This window comes from Macaca nemestrina, chromosome 16, assembly GCF_043159975.1.
Source record: "Macaca nemestrina isolate mMacNem1 chromosome 16, mMacNem.hap1, whole genome shotgun sequence".
In the NCBI taxonomy this organism is placed as follows: Eukaryota; Metazoa; Chordata; class Mammalia; order Primates; family Cercopithecidae; genus Macaca; species Macaca nemestrina.
The window spans coordinates 66,226,209-66,245,035 of record NC_092140.1 but is presented as its reverse complement, the minus strand read 5'-3'; the positions used below and the strand labels follow the sequence as shown (position 1 = coordinate 66,245,035).

The 18,827-nt window shown below is 40.2% G+C and overlaps 1 protein-coding gene across 6 annotated transcripts in view; it reads left to right on the top strand.

Moving 5' to 3' along the window:
* The first annotated feature begins 12,384 nt into the window (after positions 1-12,384).
* LOC105485571 (tudor domain containing 3) overlaps positions 12,385-18,827 on the top strand; it is a 198,852-nt gene continuing 192,409 nt past the window's right edge. The window contains exon 1 of one of the 6 annotated variants that reach the window (XM_011747926.3): positions 12,385-12,933. Coding sequence is in view for 2 of the 6 variants with exons in the window: in XM_071081260.1 (XP_070937361.1) it covers positions 18,629-18,699 (71 nt within the window). In the remaining 4 variants the exon portion in view is untranslated. The other 5 variants (XM_071081261.1, XM_011747924.3, XM_011747922.3 and 2 more) reach the window with 5 other exon arrangements.

Genomic DNA, 18,827 nt, shown 5'->3' with positions numbered 1-18,827 from the left:
GTGGCTTCAGATTGAACAGGGTTATTTTGAGGTCATTCACTGATGCTATAAAGGATTGAATTATTTATGACTTTAATATTCACCAGTGTTTCTAGCTCAAGATCCAATATACCGCTGAATATTATCTGTCAACAAAATGCTGCATCTGTTCCATTTGTTGATGACTGATAAAACAAAGCAGTTGAATTCTGCTTTGAACTAAATATGGGTAGAATTTTCACCCCAAGCATTTCAATAAAATAATATTTATAATTAATATGTCTGATACTAATTGGCACCAATCATAATGCACAAAAGTAAACATATATATCACTATAATATATTGCTTTATTACTATATTTAGTATATTTAGTATTTTTACTTTTGCAAAAGACAGACTAGTTGGGGGAAATAGGCATCTTGCTCAAATACTAGCCATAAAACAGCTATATTTCTGTAACAAAAGTCTGGCATAAACAATTATTTTTTAAGAATTAAAAAAGCAAACACCTCTATCTCATTTGACCACATTTTCCTTATATTTATTACCTTCAGCAAAGTAAGAAAGATAGATATTAGTTAATATGAGAGAAGAGGTAGAAGAAGAAATATTTTAGAGTAGTGACTAACATTCCCTCTTTTTTAAAGGCATCTGAAAAATAAATATATTGATAATTTTATAGAATTAAACCTTAGAGATGGAAGGCAGTTTAGAGTTCAATTTTAATCATTTTAAAAACAGGTTTTTAAAAATTGTCATTGTCAAAACATTTGTCTGTAAGCATCAACCCTGAAGTGGGTCTTCATTACCTCACGGTAGTTTTTCCTCTGTACTAACCAGACAGTGCCGGGCATTTCTGGGAAGAGCGCTAGGAAATTTTCCCAAGGGACAATGATATATTTGGGAGTTGCATTACTGACCGAAAACATGGCATATAATAAATCAAGATATGTCTAATAACACAGCATAAAAGCAAATGTTGAGGCATAGCGCCGGCTAAGGGAAATGATGCAAATAAAGGTCCAGCAAGAGAGCCTGGCATATGGGAACCAAACCAAACGTGTTTCTCATATCCCAGACTAACGTTATTTTGGCTGCCTAACAAATTATCCCAAAACTTAATGGCTTTAAATAGTAATAATAATCACTTATTCTCTTTCACGGTTCCTGTGGGCCAGGAAATCAGACAGGGCACACAGACTCAGCTTTCCTCTGCTCCACGACATCTGAAGCCTCAGCTGGAATACGCAAAGGCTGATGGCTGCATCATGTGAAGGCTCCTTCATGCACACGTCTGGCAGGTGATGGTGATTTTTGATTGGGGACCTAACTAGGCTGCTGGCTGAAACGCCTACAGGCAGCCTCTCTGTGTCACCTGAGATTCCTTACAACATAGTGCTTGGAGTCTAAGGACAAGCATCAAGATAGCTTAATAGATGATAGATAAGAGAGAGAGAGACAGAAAGACAGACAGACACACTACAAAGGAGTTGTTTTGCCTTTTATGATCTAGCCTCAGAAATCAAGCAGCCTTACATCTGCCACATTCTTATGGTCAAGGAAATTACAAAGATCCAAAAGGAGGAAATAGAAGTTCCCCCTTGCACTGGAGGAATGCGGATGCCACACTGTAAGAAGAGCATGGGAGGAGATATATATTGGTGCAACCATCTTCAGAAAATGCAATTTGCTAACCTATCAATAATATGAAATAATAAAGTTACATTTTTATTATTTAAAATCATAGAAAGTAGAAGGGTCTAGAGGATTTTTATTATTCACCTCTTCAAGCAATTTAACCCCCTGAATGAAAAATAGAGTCTAAGAGAAATAGATTATCTGAGTGGAACCATTCACCTGCTTATTTCAGTGTCAAGAGTTAAACCCAGGTTTGCTGAATCTCAATTTTATAGTGATTTACCTTATAAATATCCTATAAAATGTGTCTGAGTTTGTTCATTGATTTTAAAAGTGGCTTAATGTATTTTAAACTATCCATTTGCATAAAAAACACAATCCTTATATGAGAAATCTGAATTATTAAAACTAATATTAGAGGAGGATACTCCCTAGTTGGGATTTTTAAAGATGTAGGTGTGATCCACAACCATCTGATCTTCAACAAGGTTGACAAAAACAAACAATGGGGAAAGGACTCCCTATTCTGTAAGTGGTACTGGGATAACTAGCTAGCCATATGCAGAAGAATAAAACTGGACCCTTATCTCTCACCACGTACAAAAATTAACTCGAGATGGTTTAAATATTTAAATGTAAGACCTCAAACTATAAAAATCCTAGAAGAAAACCTAGGAAATATCCTTCTCATGACTGGCCTTGGCAAATAAATTTTTGGTTAACATTCCAAAAGCATTTGCAACAAAAACAAAAATTGACAAGTGGAACCTAATTGAACTAAAAAGCTTCTGCACAGCAAAGGAAGCTATCAACAGAGTAAACAGATAACCTACAGAATGGGAGAAAATATTCACAAAGTATGCATCTGATGAAAGTGTAACTTAAAGGAACTTAAATCAACAAGCAAAAACAACCTTATTAAAAAATACACAAAGGAGGGCCCGGTGTGGTGGCTCACGCCTGTAATCCCAGCACTTTGGGAGGCCGAGGTGGGCGGATCACGAGGTCAGGAGATTGAGACCATCCTGGCTAACACGGTGAAACCCCGTCTTTACTAAAAATACAAAAAAATTAGCTGGGCGTGGTGGCAGGCGCCTGTAGTCCTAGCTACTCGGGAGGCTGAGGCAGGACAATGGCTTGATCCTGGGAGGTGGAGCTTGCAGTGAGCTGAGATTGTGCCACTGCACTCCAGTCTGTGCGACAGAGCAAGACTCCATCTCAAAAAATAAATAAATAAATAAACAAAGGATATGAACAGACACTTCTCAAAAGAAGACACACAAGTGACCAAGAAACATACAAAAAATGCTCAACATCACTAATCGTCAGAGAAATGCAAATCAAAACCACAATAAGATACCATCTCGCACCAATCAGAATGGCTATTATTTAAAAGTCAAAAACAACAGATGTTGATGAGGTTGAAAGAAAAGGAAATGCTTATTCACTGTTGGTAGAAATGTAAATTAGTTCATTTTACTAATGAAATGTACACAGTTTGGAGATCTCTCAAAGAACTTAAAATATATTTACCATTTGGCCCAGCAATTCCATTACTGGGTATTTACCCAAAGGAAAATAGATTATTATACCAAAAAGGCACATGTACTTATATGTTCGGCACTATTCACAATAGCAAAGACATGGAATCAACCTAGGTGCCCATCAATGGTGGACTGGGTAAAGAAAATGTGGTACATATACACCATGGAATACTAACTACATAGCCATAAACAAGAATGAAATAATGTCTTTATTATTAATGCAGGAAGAGAAAACCAAATACCACAGGTTCTTACTTGTAAGTGGGAGCTAAACATTGAGCACACACGGGCAAAAATATGGCAACAACAGACACTGTGGATTACTGAAGAAGGGAGGTGGGGAGGTGGGTATGGGTTGAAAAACTACCTATTGGGTACCATGCTCACTACCTAGGTGCAATATACAAAGGTAACAAACCTGCCCATGTACCCCTTGTATCTAAAATAAAAGTTGAAATTTAAAATAAATAAATTAAAAATCCAGACAACTTGAAAAAAAAAATGTAGGTGTGTCTGATAAACAGCCTAGCTTGTGATCTCCCTGACATCTACTTGTATGAGCTGGATGTATGGGTCAGTTTCAGCAAGACTGAGGAGTGGAGAGGACAGTGTAGTGTCTGTTCCTCAACCCTTTTCCATGCAGTTTCTTATTTGGGTTGTAGGGAACCAGAGGGCTGAAGCAAAAGCTGTTCCAAAAGGAACCTGTGAGACCACAGAGTAAGCTGAGCTGCCCTGGGTCCCAGGTGACTCAAATGCAACTGGGATTTGGAGAGGGGCAGTCCTCATTCCATGCACAGAAACAGGAGAGAACACAATGCCGCATGACATATTGAGATTGTGCAGGTTTGGGGTCAGTAACAGACAATCTTCTATGCAGAGAAACAGCATTTTCAAAGAAGTCACTGCAGCATGATAATATCCAGTTACTTCTCTTTCTCTCTCTCTCTTATTTTTATTTTTTTGAGACAGGGTCTCACTCTGTTGCCCAGGCTGTAGTACAATGGTGGGATCACAGATTACTGCAGCCTTGACCTCTTGGGCTCAAGCAATCCTTCTATCTCAGCCCCCAGAGTAGCTGAGACTACAGGCATGCACCACGGCTGGCTAATTTTTGTACTTTTTGTAGAGATAGGGTTCTGCCATATTGCTCAGGCTGATCTTGAACTCCTGGACTTAAGTGATCCACCCACCTCGGCCTTCCAAAGTGTTGGGATTACAGGCATGAGTCACTGTGCCTGGCCCAGTTACTTTTCTCTAGTGGGTTTTGAACAGTGGATAGAAGCAAGGGGTCGCAACAGAAGACAGTGGAGGACTGTTACTGTCCATGTTTACACAGCCCCTGAGGAATCCTTGCAAAACTATGATGAATTATTGTCTGAGAGAGCAGGGGTTAGGGGGATGATATTTAAATCCTGTAGTTATGTTGTGAAGAGTGACAATAAAATTGATTGTAAATGCTTATGTAGCCTCAGTTGAACTTGCGGGCAGATACAGTCTGTGAATATTTGTATCGCACTAATAACTTATAGTTAACATTTAATTAGCAATGATTTTATTTGACTTAGAGCTCTGAAGGGTATTTGAAGGAATCATTTGGGTAACTTTTGTCCAAAAATACCCGAACTGTTACCTTTTCCTCCTTTCATTCTGAGAAGAGCTGAAGCATTATGAAATTACCCAATTTATCACCCTTTAGAAGAACATTTACTGAAGAATCTATTTGAAATCATTCTTATAGGATTTTTTGTTGTTGTTGTAATTTAGAGATCCTCAGCCTCTGTAATCTGGATGTCTTGTTTACTGTCTCAGTCTTTGCTGTTCCCAGAATCCTAATTTTCCCTAAGTTCCAAGTCTCCTCATGCCACCTAAAATCCAGGGTGGTTTGGAAATGTACAAAAATCACAAAAGCGCTGTTGGGATGGTTTATGGAAGTGGAGACAGGGTTGAGTAGGTGGTTGGAGGTGGATAATGTGTTATCCAAAGTTTAGGCTCAAACCCCAGCTCTGCCACTGACCAACTATGCATGCAAATTTGGGCCTTAGTTTCCTGATCTGCAAAATGAGGATTTTAGACACACAAACACACACACACACAAACACACACACACACCCCTATCTCTAATAGCTTTGCTAAGATTAAATGATCTAATACATAAAAAAGTGTGGCTCTCATTGCAGGAACTTTCCTTATTTAGGTCATAGAAGAGATATGCGCCAAGTTTTTTTCAAAAAGTGCTAACTGGATAAAGCGATCTCCACCCAACACCTCCCTTAATCCCTGCTTACATGATACTCCTCTACATGAGCTGATTTGTTTCTAAAGATCGTTCTCAAGAAGTGGAGGATAGATGTTAATTGGACAGTTTTGAATGTGCAGAAAGGTTTTTTTAAAAAACAAGCTTTGAAAAGTAATAATAGCATTTATTTATTACTGAAACATTTTAGGCATAAAAGTGAATGTAAAGCTGCTTTATTTCCTCTGTGCTTAGAAAATTTGCCCTAAGTCCTTTATAGAAAAAATGAGCAGAGGTGACTCCTTGCTGGTGATTCAGAGGTCTCATATTTTTAGCCCTAGAAAGTCAATGAAGAGAGTTGGACTGCGAGAGCAGGGTTTCAAAGCTCAGCTCTACTTTTTGGCCTACAAACATCCCATCGAAGCTCAGTATGACAGCTAGTGCTCTGACAGCTGGTGAACAGGGATTTTAAAAAAAGACTGAAAGAGAGAGAGAGAGAGAAAAATCTACCATGTGAGAGGGATAATCACCTGGAAGGTGTTATTTGGATCAGTGCTATAGTGAGTTATAGGAATGGAGGGTGGAAAATAAATAACTGATCTTTGGCACCAAGTCTATGATTAAGGATTTCACAGAAAGAAGGAAGATAGTTAAGATAGTGCAGTATTCCCTAAATTTTAATTATCCACAAGCCTCCCTTACAATTTTACCACATCCACACACTTCCTGTATTATTGTTTGCTTAATATAAGTTTTTGAATAGTCACTTTAAAAAATCTTATGTATATTTATTATTATTATTGTTATTTTAATTTAGAGACAGGGTCTCACTCTGTCACCCAGACTGGAGTGCAGTGGCATGATCATAGTTTACTGTAGCTTTGAACTCCTGGGCTCAAGTGAGCCTCCTGCCTTAGCCTCCTGAGTAGCTAGAACTACAGGCATACAACACATGCCTGACTAATTTTCAATTTTTTGAAAAGGCTGGTCTTGAACTTCTGGTCTCAAGTGATCCTTCTACCTCAGTCTCCCAAAATGCTAGGATTACAGATGTGAGCCACTGCACCTGGCCTTGTGTGTATTTAAACAGAAAACTTTATTGGCTACTGTTAATGAAATGTCAGAATAATGTGTCATAAGTATAAAACATAAATATAATTATAAAATAATGGTATTAAATTATAGCTAGATATTGTGGTCTACAGAATATTCTGACCTTGAGGCCTGCTATCTTTTTGTTAAAAATGGAGTTTGGCAAGTGTTAAAGGGATGTTAACTCACTCCAAACTGACACCTTCTCTTTGAGGCTGTTGGACAAATGGAAAGGGAAATAGCTTTCTCATCATGGGATCGATCCAGCAATATTTATTGAGTCAATGTTATTTAATGTCATGTTACAAACACCTAGAACTGCTGTTTATCTCTACTTGTCCCACATTTTGGGAATAGTGTACTTGTTAAGAGGGTGGTATGAGTGTTGGACATACATGAATTTAAATCCCAGCTTTGTCACTTAACGACAAAGCTACCTTAAGAAGGTCATTTTACCGCTATCCTCTTTCTTCATTTTTAATTTAGAAAATATTTAGCACATTGAATAAATTTTGTTGCAATGATGATGTTAATAATGTGAATACTGATGTGCAGGATGGGCTGAGGAGGCTTGGCTGTATACATAAATTGCCCTTTTATTAAAGTTTTGTCTATAGGTTGTCAAGCAAATACATTTTAACTTAATTCAGCTTGTTTGTTTTAAAAATCCAGTCATATTATTTGTCCTTCTAGCATTCTAGTTCTCTTCCTCGAAATCTGAGTATGGCTTTTCTGTCTTTTTGTGGCTTCTTCTTCCTCCTACTGTTTACTGTGGTTGTTCCTTAGGCTGCATCTTTGAGTCTCTTCTCCATTTTTATACAACTCTCCAGAAGCCTATTCATTTTTAAAACTTTCACAATGTCTTATAAAGTGACGCCTAAAATCAGTATCTCCAAATATGCCCTTACCTCTTTCCAGCCAAAATCTCTATTTGATAATAGCCATGTCTTGTCACTTTAGATTCAGATTTAAAATCAGCACATTCATTTCATTCTCTGTTCCTTGTCGATGATCCTATCATATTTCCAGTTCCTTATGAATATAGGCGCTAAGTGCATGTGTTTTGGAGTCAGAATATTCTGGAGTCCTGTTTCTACCTTTTACCAATTTTAACAGAAATTATTCATCAGCAAGATGCCATTAAACATATGAGATAAAAACTTCCTCATACTTCAAGAGAAGTGGAGAGTGGCATAAATAGTCTGTAAAGAAATAGAGCTAACATATTTTTTAACCTTGAATTTCATTACTTTATTGACTACAGAAAAGTGTTAACATTAGTTGAAAAAAGGTGAATAATAAAGCGTATATATTTTTTCTTTTACATAGTTTCTCGTGAAGTGTTCTAAAATTAATTCAAATTAGCTAGATAAGAGTCCTTTCAGTGTGCTGAAAAGTGGCTATGTACTAAAGACCCGGGATAAGTGACAGTGGTTGAGCTCTTCAGGAGATCTGAAGAGGGGACTGCATGTTAGGCCAAGTGTTTATGGTAAGCTTTAAAGAGAGTATATTATTTGTAGCATATTTAGAATACAGTAATTTTGAGTGTGAGAAATAAAGTCACCTGTCCAAACCCAAAGAATGGACTTACAGACCTGGAGAAGAGTGAAAGTGAGATTTTTAATGATAGTCTTGCAAGATTGGGTGTCTGATGAAGAGGCACACACAGCACAGTTTTAATAAGCAATTTATCCCCTAGTGCACAGGTCCTTCCCCTGGTTCCTCATAGGCTGAGTACTATGGAGTCACAATTTTCCTGGACATTGCCTATTGATTGTTGGGTAGGGGCTTTAGGTTTTTTTTTTTTTTTTTTTTTTTTTATCTTTTAAGTTTGTCTTGCTGCATTTTATTGCAGCCCACAATGCATTGCAATCTAGTTAGCTCAGAGGCTCTTGAAGTATTTGACTTATGACTTAAGTAACTGGGCAGGCTGATAAGAACAGACAAAACGAGCTATTTTGCAGGCTAGTAAACTTTTATCTTAAACTTCTTTGGTTCAGGTGAGGGCAACTAAGTAGGGGCGGGGAAGAGGGGAAGGGAGGCCGACAAGCAGGCATCAGCTATCCAAACAGGGGCCCAGTACATCCTGTTTCTTCTATAGTTTGTTGACCTAAGCCGACTTAAGGTGCTTTGTCTTGGAAATGGACCACTGCATATATTAGTCCCTTCATGAGGAAGGTGAGAAAATTTGGGACATAACCTTGCAAATTTCATTAAGTATGAAAATTACATGTACAAAAAAGTTTACAAAGTTTTTTGGGGGGCCATTTTCCACTTTTCTTTAAAAAACAGACCTTCCTGTACACTGTATCATGCTGTAAACACAAAATAGATGTAGTCTTTGTCCTAAATAGCTAAAATGGTAAGTTTAATGGTTTTAAGTAATATGGCAAAGTTTAGTGCTTGAAATGAATTAAATGAGATAACTAAAATATATACAGCTATATCTTGTGATATGAAAGCAAAAGAGGCCAATTCCTCTTGTATATACTTATGAAAAGTCACATGGTAAAACTGTTGGAAAATGACTGATTTTTATTGAAATCAAAGTGAATATGGGCAACTAAAATGTATCCAGAAGATACATTAAATTGTGATATTTCATTTTATAAGTGAGTGCAACTAGCATTCTTTTAAATTATAGGTTCTTCAGGTGATTTTAAATATAATAGGGCCCCCTGGCACTGGCTCATCTGTCATTCATAGGTTATTTTAGTATTCCGTAGGATGCAAATGGCTTACAGTCACAAGATGTAATTTGCCTCAGAGGGCCAGGCACTCTTACTGTCTCACTTTTTATTGTAGCTTCTATTCTTACTTATCCATATTCTTTTACCCTTTTCAGTCTGAGAACCTTTTCCTTTACTGAAATGATAGAGGCGAAACAGAGGTGAATGGATTTTCAGTCTCTCTCTTCTGTTAATTTATACCACAGACTCCAAATAGATTTAATTCCTCGTTTTTGTTTTCTTGGACCTAACAATTTTTTTTTTTTTTGCCACTCTTAGAGTTTCCCCCAACTTCAACTCATTATAGACTTTCTATTTTCTGTAAATCAATGATTTATATAATTAAAAATGGAAATCCATTTTATCTAGTCACCTATTACCATTTTTCATGGCACTAAATTACCTATACAGAATATAATTCCAATTTAAAATTTTTGATGTGAAATTAGTGTAATCCACACTTCTTATTTTGGAAAATTTCAAACCTAGAGAAAAAAAAACATAAACATTTGGACCCTTCTCCAACTGATTCGCCCATTTTTAATATTTTGCCATATTTACCTCTTTTCTCTCTTTTTTCTCTTTCTTTTTTTTTTTTTGGAGACGGAGTCCCGCTCTGTCGCCAGGCTGGAGTGCAGTGGCGCGATCTGGGCTCACTGCAACTTCCGCCTCCCAGGTTCAAGCAACTCTCCTGCCTCAGCCTCCTTTCTCTTTCTTACCTATATACATGTATCTATGTTTATATGTTTTATATATTTTACAAATGTTTTTCTCTGAATCATTTGCAAATAACTTGTAGATCCAATTCTTCTTCATCCATAAATGTTTTGACATAAAATTCTCAATTGAAGGACAATAACATTATCACACTTAAGAAAACCATAATTCCATTATACTATCCAATATCTAGTCCAGATTCAAATTTCTGCAACTGGCCACCAGTAATTATTTTTTCATTTATTTTTTAGATCCAGGATTGAATTTTGTTTTCATGTCTCTTGCATCTCTTAAATTTGAAATAATTCTTTTCTTTTCTTTTTTCTTTTTTTTTTTTGAGATGGAGTCTCACTCTGTCGCCCAGGCTGGAGTGCAGTGGCGCAATCTCGACTCACTGCCAGCTCCGCCTCCTGGGTTCACGCCATTCTCCTGCCTCAGCCTCCCGAGTAGCTGGGACTACAGGTGCCTGCCACCGCGCCCGACCTTATTTTTTTTTTTAAAAGAATTATTTCTGGCCAGGTGCGGGGGCTCACGCCTGTAATCCCAGCACTTTGGGAGGCCGAGGCGGGTGGATCATGAGGTCGGATCACGAGGTCAGGAGATGGAGACCATCCTGGCTAACACGGTGAAACCCAGTCTCGGCGACAGAGCGAAACACCCCTCTCAATTAAAAACAAAACAAAACAAAACAAAAAAACCTTAAATTACATTTTAACAGTCTAGGCCAGAGAAGAATATGCCTCATTGTGGATTTATGTGCCTGCGTCTTCATGTTTAACTTGCTCAAATATCACCTATACGTCCTTTACATTTCTTCTTACATCTAGACCTTAGCATTACTGACATTCTGGGTCAGATCATTCTTTGGAGTTCAGGGATGTCCTGTGCTTTGTAGGATATTTAGCAGTATTCCTGCTGCATCCCATGAGATGCATAACAATACTCCTACCTCCTCAGATTGTGACAACCCAGACATTGCTAAATGGATTTGGGGATGTGGGGGTTAGTTTAGGATCCACTGTCCAGAAGCTTGGTTAAATTCAGGTTAAACAATTTTGGCAAGAATACTTCTTAAGTGATGTGTATGTCTAATTGCATTACATCAGTAGGCAGATTACATTAGAGTGTCCCATTATTAGTGATTCTAGCTTTGATCTCTTAAGGCAGGGTTTTTTTTTTTTTTCAAGATAAGGTACATTTTCCCTTCTGTAATAAGTTATGGCTTGATACTTTGAGACCATGTGAAGATCATGTACTCCTAGTCTTTTGCCCTGTGACTTTTAGTATCTTCTGATAAATTTTCCTGAAACAATTGTGGTTGACTTGGAAAATTGTGATTTTTCTAATTCTATCATTTGTTCTGCATTTACTATCTTGTATTCCGCTGAAAGAAAAGGTTTTGTCCTCCTTCCCTTTTATTTTTCGTGGCACTCCGAAGAAATTCAATGTGTTTCATCAATTATTGTCACCATTTTTTGGATGCTCATTTGTCCCACATTTCTCCAGTAAAAATCCCATTCTTGAAGGGAATTTAGTATTTTGTGGAGTATTTTATTATTGTAAGGACCATGCAGTGGTAAATCCTTACTGAATCACATGGCATGTGAGAACAAATGGCTTTATAACCAGTGAGCAATTCTGATGATTGGGACAACTTATCATTTTCATAGTTAACAGGTTACACTAACTGCAAAATGTAAATAATTGGTAAGAGAAAATTCTAACCACCAATAAAAATTATTGGCAATTTATTTTTGAGTCATCTACTTACATTTAAAAAGGCATATCTATTCCTGGTTCCTGGATATGATGGCCGATGACTATAAATTGAAATATACCTGTAGTATACTTATCACCTAAACACTACATACTACGGCACATTGTAGCGAACAGCATGGAGCTACTTCTGATCTAAAATTATCTAAACGATATGCCTGGGAGCAAATCTCAATACATTCCATCTAAGGAAAGCATCGCGATTTTATATCTATGACTTTTGGGAAGACCAAACGGAATACCCCAGCTGAAATGAGAAAAATCTGTATTAAGGAATTTTAGCTCCACCCTGGGCAATTATCCCCTTCCTTCCGTAACTGTCAATTTCCTCCCCAATCCCAAGAGCGCCTCTGCCCAGTTCCGCAGTCTCTGCTCCAAGTCTCTTTTTGATGATGCCCTTAGAAGAAGCAGCGGCAAGCGGCGGAGCTGGGGTTAAGTTCGTAACAGTCTTCTCCCGACCTGGCAGCTGGGGACAGTACCCCTCAAAAGTCTCTTTGCCAGCCCTACTGGACGCCGCAGAAGTGAAAGACCAAGAGGGTGGAGCAATCTTTCAGGGAGCGCCTGTACCCTTCCTCCTGTTCCTCTCTGATTGGCCAGCGTGAGTCACGGACGCCCAATCGCACGGCAGCGTCCGCCGTGCCGCTCGGCGACGGCGCCGCGCATGCCCACTCAGGGACCCACCCCGCGCCCCAGCCCTCTGGAGCGCTGGCTAAGGGCACCGGTGGGGAGGCGGCTGTGGTTGCCGGACGCGGCAGTACAGAGCTAAGGTCTCAGGGCCGCGCTGGGACATGGATGGTCCCAGGGGGAGGGCAACAGGAAAAACAAGCACTGACACAACCGCCCCATTTCCCCATATTCCCTAAGAGCAGGTTTTCTTGGGCTGACCAGTCATTTTCACTGTGGTGTCCGACTTGGGCAACTCGATCTGCCCGTGGGGACTCAAGGCTGAGCTGCATTTTTTCTTTGCGTCCCGGCGGACCAAAAGGCGAGGGGAAGGGAACGAGTCTTTATAAAAAAGTAAACTTTCGTGTAGAATGGGCTGGGGACACCTCCGAGTTTGGCTTCCCGCAACGTGACCTTTTTAGCGCCGTCCTGGACGCGCTCCCTCGCAGCCAACCCGTCAGTCTCCTCAGGCCTTATCCTGCCCTCTCTGAGGTGGCCGCCTGTCGGCGCTGCAAACGCCACACTTTTGCTCTACGAAGAACCTCCTCACGACTTTCCAAGGTGTGCAACTCAGAAGAGTGCCCCCCAAAACAAGTAAAAACCTTCGGGGAAGAGGCAAAGTCCCTGAGCTATCCTGACCCTAGCCGCCGGCCCGTGTTTGGTGGATCAGGTCCTGGAGCTCGGCAGCCTGGAAGCCCCACACCAGGCCGGCCCCTACGGCCGCTCAGAAAACGCGGCGAGCGGAACCCGCACGCGGAAGCGCCGGCCGCACTGAGCATGCCCAGTTGCAGAGCCGACCAGAGGAGTTTTTTCTTTTCTTTTCTTTCTTTTTTTTTTTGGGGGGGGGGTCTCAAGTAGGAGGCCTCCCCACCACCCCCACCCCAATCCCCCACCACCCCCGGCTTAAGCAGCTACCATGGCCCAGGTGGCCAACGCGGCGTTGTCCCAGGCGGGTTGGTAAGTGGCGAGTCCCGCCGGCTGCCGGGCCGCTGGCGCGGGCCGGGGCCCCGAGGAGGTTGGGTTGGGGGCGGCGGGGTACGTGTCGGGGTAGGCGGAGGCTGCTGTCCGCCCCCGGCCTCTCCCCGGGCCCTCCGGGCCGGCTCCGCCCCCGGCGCCACGCGAGCCCAGCGAGTCCCCCTGTGTCCCCTCGAGGCGGCGGCGGCAGCGGCCTGGGCCTCGGGCGGCGGGCGGCGGGCCTGGGGAGAGGCCGGGGGCCGCGAGCCGGGCGGGTGGCGGCCCAGACCCCGGCCGAGTGGAGCGCCGGAGAGGACCTGCAGCGCCTTCGCGCTGCCGCTCCGGGGAGGGGGTGTTTCTGCGGCGGGACAAGGGGAGGCGAAGGCTGGGAACGAAGTGCGGAGCAGAGGGACCAACGCGGCGGAGCCCGCGGGCCCATAGGAAGTTGAGGGCAGAGCGGCACACAGCCTGCGCTGCGGTCGGAGCCGCCTCTTCTTGCCCCTTATTTCAAAGTATAGTGTGGACCAGTGTGAAGCTGCCCTCCGCGTCACACACACAACTTCTGGAGCTAAGAATGACCGCATTGTCAACTCGTGGGGGGTGCTCGGTAGAACTTTTCTTGAAAGGATGGTGTTCTGAATTTAAGAGGCCTTTCGTGTCAAGATTTTCAGGATTTGAAAACAATACAGAATTATGTGAAATTAGGCAGTTTCTGGAATTGCGGCCATTACGGTTGTAATCATCCCGTTTAATTCAGTTACGCTTTTCCCAGACTTGCACAGGCACATTCTGGGATGAAGGGTAGGAACGGGGATGAAAAAGATTTGCCTTGGCTCTCTGCAATTACTGCTTTGGAAGAAAGAGTGAGGCATTAAAAGACCAAACAAAACCAGGGGGAATAGTGGTAAACCGTATGTACAGAGTAACAGATGAGTGCACTGTGGAATGGGAGGGAGAGTTAATTTCCTGAAGTGGACTTGGGAAGATGGTAAGGAAAAGGCTTTCTAGCACAGAGCTGCTAGAGACAGGGAAGCGCTTATTGTTTTGCAGAACCTACACAAGATCTATATGGTTCGTGAAAGATGTGGATTTGATTTTGTGAATAAAGTTTTTGATCAGTGGAGGGATATAATCACAACTGTGTTTTGAAGAAGCCCTTCCTGGTTTTAAAGGCACTTGTGTTGTTAAACACCCCATTTTACAGGTGAGGAGACTGAGGCAAAGAGCTGTTAAGTAACTTTCCCGAAGTGACATAGCTAGAAAGTGGTGGAGTTGAATGTTGAGCACAGAGGGCCTGGCTCTGGTCCTGGTTCCTTTAACTCTTATGCGTTATTGTTCCTATAGTTTTTTCACAGAACAGCATTGGCGTAAAAGATTGTAGAGTTAAAAACTCACTGGCTTCAGTTTTGTTTTTGTTAAATAGGAATCTCTTCTTTTAGTTTTTTTTACCCACAGGGGTGTCCTGAATTATCTTGGGTCGCTCTTTCATTTGCCTTTCTCCCCATTTATCATTAGATTGAGCGTTGATCCTTCACACTAGTAATATTTTCATTTACAAAGTATTTTACTACTTTCCAACATGACCCCGCCTCCTCTGGAAAGATTAGTCTCATTTTTTAGGTCCCGAACACATGCTGACTTTGTTTTCTGTGGCCTCTTATGCTCTTCCAGGGCAGGGAACTGAGTCTTATTTTTCTCCTTATCTGGCTTGTCAAGAAGTGCACCAGATTGTAGGTTCTTTGTAAAGTCTAATACAGTTGACCTTGGAATGCCCCTGCCAGTCAGAATTCTCCGGACAGGGCCTCTGCAGAAGCTTAGGCAGAGTCCCACCCTGCTTTGTGATATTGTTGTAAATCTTCAGCAATGTTATATTGTAGCATTTGCTACTTTGTATTGCAACTTATCTGTTTATGTTTCTCCCACCTGTCTGTGCTGCTTCTGTGTGGCAGTAACTCATAAAGGCAGTAGTAATCTGTGGGGCTAATAAGACTATCTTTCTAGGAATTGTGAGTTTCATGTAATTCCTGCTAGGTCTTGAACAGACTAGGCATGAGGATCTCCTAGGCTTTCAGGTGGCTTCGACTAAGTCTTTAATTAGGGACTTACTATGTTAAAATTTAGAATCACAAAGGTTTAAAGGCAGAAAAGAGCACTGGAAGGAAAATTTCTGACTGAAGGGCTTTCACTAGCTCATTTTAGTTCTTACATCCTGAGTTTGCTCTTATACTTGGGGTTCTCTGTTACTGTCACTGACAAACCATTTTTCTTCGTATTCAAATGTATGTGCGTAGTTACTTGTAGAAGCTAAAAAGAAATAGATGCTAAAACATGGAAACACTATTGTTAAATCTGTTCTACAGGCTTTACCTAAAATAGCAGATTAGGGAAATATTTAGTGCTGAAAAGTTTACAATTCTGAAAATATGATCTTCAGGAGGGTACAGAAGATCTATGTAGACCAATCTGTTCAAGTTTCCATTATTTTTAAGTTCAATTTTTTTCCTTCTTAAGGTTTTAATCTTCATTAGAACCGCTGTAAAAATCAATATTTTAAAATATAGCTTCAAAAGTAGCTATCTGGCAGACTTAAAATAATTTTTTTTCTTCAATGGCCAGTAGCACACAAACGATTTGCTGATTTGAACTTAAATGTTTCAGGGTTTTCTACAGTATAGTGATTATGTTTAAATAATGCACTAAATGGTACCTTGTAAAGCTTAATTATATGAATGGAATAACTTCATGGGGAAAAGAAATCTGACTCTGAATTTATCTAGATAACAGTATTACTCACTCTGCATTTTTGTTTTCTCTCTTCAGAGATTCATTCTCCTTTGGGATGATATCCCTGATCACTCTGAGTGGAAATACAAAATTCTACTTGTGGGAGAAAGATTTAAAAGGTTGATCTCTGGACATTTTGAATTTTTCTCTTCCATCTTCATCCTTTGTTTGTTTGTTTTTAACAGAAACATGTCACGGGGTACCTAATCAGTTGTGTTTTTGTTTTTGAAAAGGTATCTTCTGGCTGGGCATGGTGGTGGCTCATGCCTGTAATCCCAGCACTTTGGGAGGCTAAGGCGGGTGGGCAGGAGTTGGAGACCTGCCTGGCAAAAATGGTGAAACCCCACTTCTACTAAAAATACAAAAAAATTAGCCAGGCGTGGTGGCAGTCTCCTGTAATCCCAGCTACTCGGTGAGGCTGAGGCATGAGAATCGCTTGAACCCAGGAGGCGGAAGTTGCAGTGAGTCGAGATTGCACCGTTGCACTCCAGCCTGGGCAACAGAGCAAGACTCTGTCTCAAAAAAAAAAAAAAAAAAAAAAAAAAAAAAAAAAAAGAGTATCTTCCATGGAATTAGTGTTGCATAGCTTTAACTCTCTCTTTGTACATATGAGAAAACTGAAGCACAGAGTTTTCAATAATTTGCTCAGTTATAAATGGCAGAACCAAGAATAGAGCCCAGATGTCTAGAGTAAAGATTCAGTACTCATTTCCACCAAAAATTAACAGAAGTGACCACATCTAATTTAAATTATTGATCAAAAGTGACACATTTTAAAATTGAAAATTGGGTTGAAGCATTTTGTGGTGTGTAAATTTACTTTCCTAGTCGAGGAAAGATAAAGGGCCTATTCTGAGGGGTGATCCTGTTAGAATCAAATAAATCTTTGCCTTGCAGTGAATCAACTAATCGCGTACTAGGCTTATCTGAAAATCTGGTACATTCTGTATTTTTTGAGGTTTAAGAATACAGTTGGCCCTCCATATCTGTGGGTTCTGCATCCTTGGATTCAACCAGTCATAAAATATTTGGAAAAATAAAAAAAAATACAACAACAAAAATCATATGAATAAAAAATAAAATATAACTTTACATAGCATTTACACTGTATTAGGTATTTTAAGTAGTCTAGAGATGATTTCAAGTATACAGGAGAACGTGTGTAGGTTGTATGCAAATACTGTACTACACTATTTTGTGTCAGGGATTTGAGCATCAGTAGTCTTTGTTATCTGTGGGGGCCCTGGGACTGATCCCTTATGGATACTGGGGGATGACTATATCTGAAAAAGTGGGACACTATGTTGTGTGTCTTTGCGTCTTTTACCCAGTAGTTTGAGTTGAAGACCCTTTAAGGTAGCATATGAAATAGCATTTCCATTTTGTTCTGAAAGAACATGTAGTCTTAGGAAGCCCAGGTTTCTGACACCCAGGGGTTAGCCATGGAGTTCTCCAGGTTTGGTTTTGTTTGTTTGTTTTGAGGGCAGAGATGGGATGGAGAGGATAAACAAAGGTCTCGTTTTAACCCCTTTGGAGTTATCTCCATTTGATTATTGGTGCTATCACCATGCTGACATCCTCTGGCCCAAGTGCATACATAACTCCTTTCCCTTCGTTTCACCTTTGAACAACTAAGAAAGGCTACAGTTTATTAAGGTCTTTATCAAAATGTAGAGCTAGAAAACAACCACGAGATAAATAGAAAAAATAAGAAGCATGATGACAGTACAGGTTATAAAGTGATCATTGTGCTGTTGTATTCAAGGGCCCACTCTATTCCACATTACTTTGAAGATAGCTACTACAAAGAGGTGGAACAACGTCAGGATATTTTGCTGGAATTTCTAATTCCTGGTTTTTGACCTGTCCACAGACGAAGGGCTTCTTTTCATATTCCATTACATAGAGGCTTCTTCTCAGACACATTAATGACCATGACTAAGAAACTCAGATGCCCAGCCTGCAGCCACTGCTGTGCCTTTGTTTGTTCGGTTCTAGTTTTCTTAGCGACACACCTTTTTTCCAGGAGATTACTGGTGAATGATCTCACTCTTCAGATGAGAAACATTGTGTAGCAGCATCAGTACAACCTCTGCAGTAGCAGCAATATAATTATACCTTCTTATACTAGTGGTAATAGACATAAAATATGAGTTTATGCATATAATAAGAGGGTAGTAGAAGTTTTGCTCCCTCACTATTCCAATACATGTCTTAGAAATAGGTAAATATTTATAAAGAATATTGGTCGTTCTTTGTAAGGTTTAATATTAAGTGCAGGGTTTTTAAAATCTAGAATTATGATATATCTTTAATTATCATACTTCATAGCCTTTAAAGTAAGTCATATGTATAAGACAGGCAGATGTAAATAGCTTGGTATACTCTTTTGGAAAGGATTTGAATCATTAAAACATTTTTTTAGATGCTGAAGAACATTAGAGGAAACCAATTGCTTCTTTTTTTTTTTTTTTTTTTTGAGACAGAGTTTCACTCTTGTTGCCCAGGCTAGAGTACAATGGCACGATCTTGGCTCATTGCAACCTCCACTTCCCAGGTTCAAGCAATTCTCCTGCTTCAGCCTCCCAAGTAGGTAGGATTACAGGCATGTGCCACCACACCTGGCTAACCAATTGCTTTTTAATCAGATTTTAGTGGAGCTTGTTGGAGACATCTTCCTATTTTGAAATATTTTCTATTTCTTTAATGGACATTTG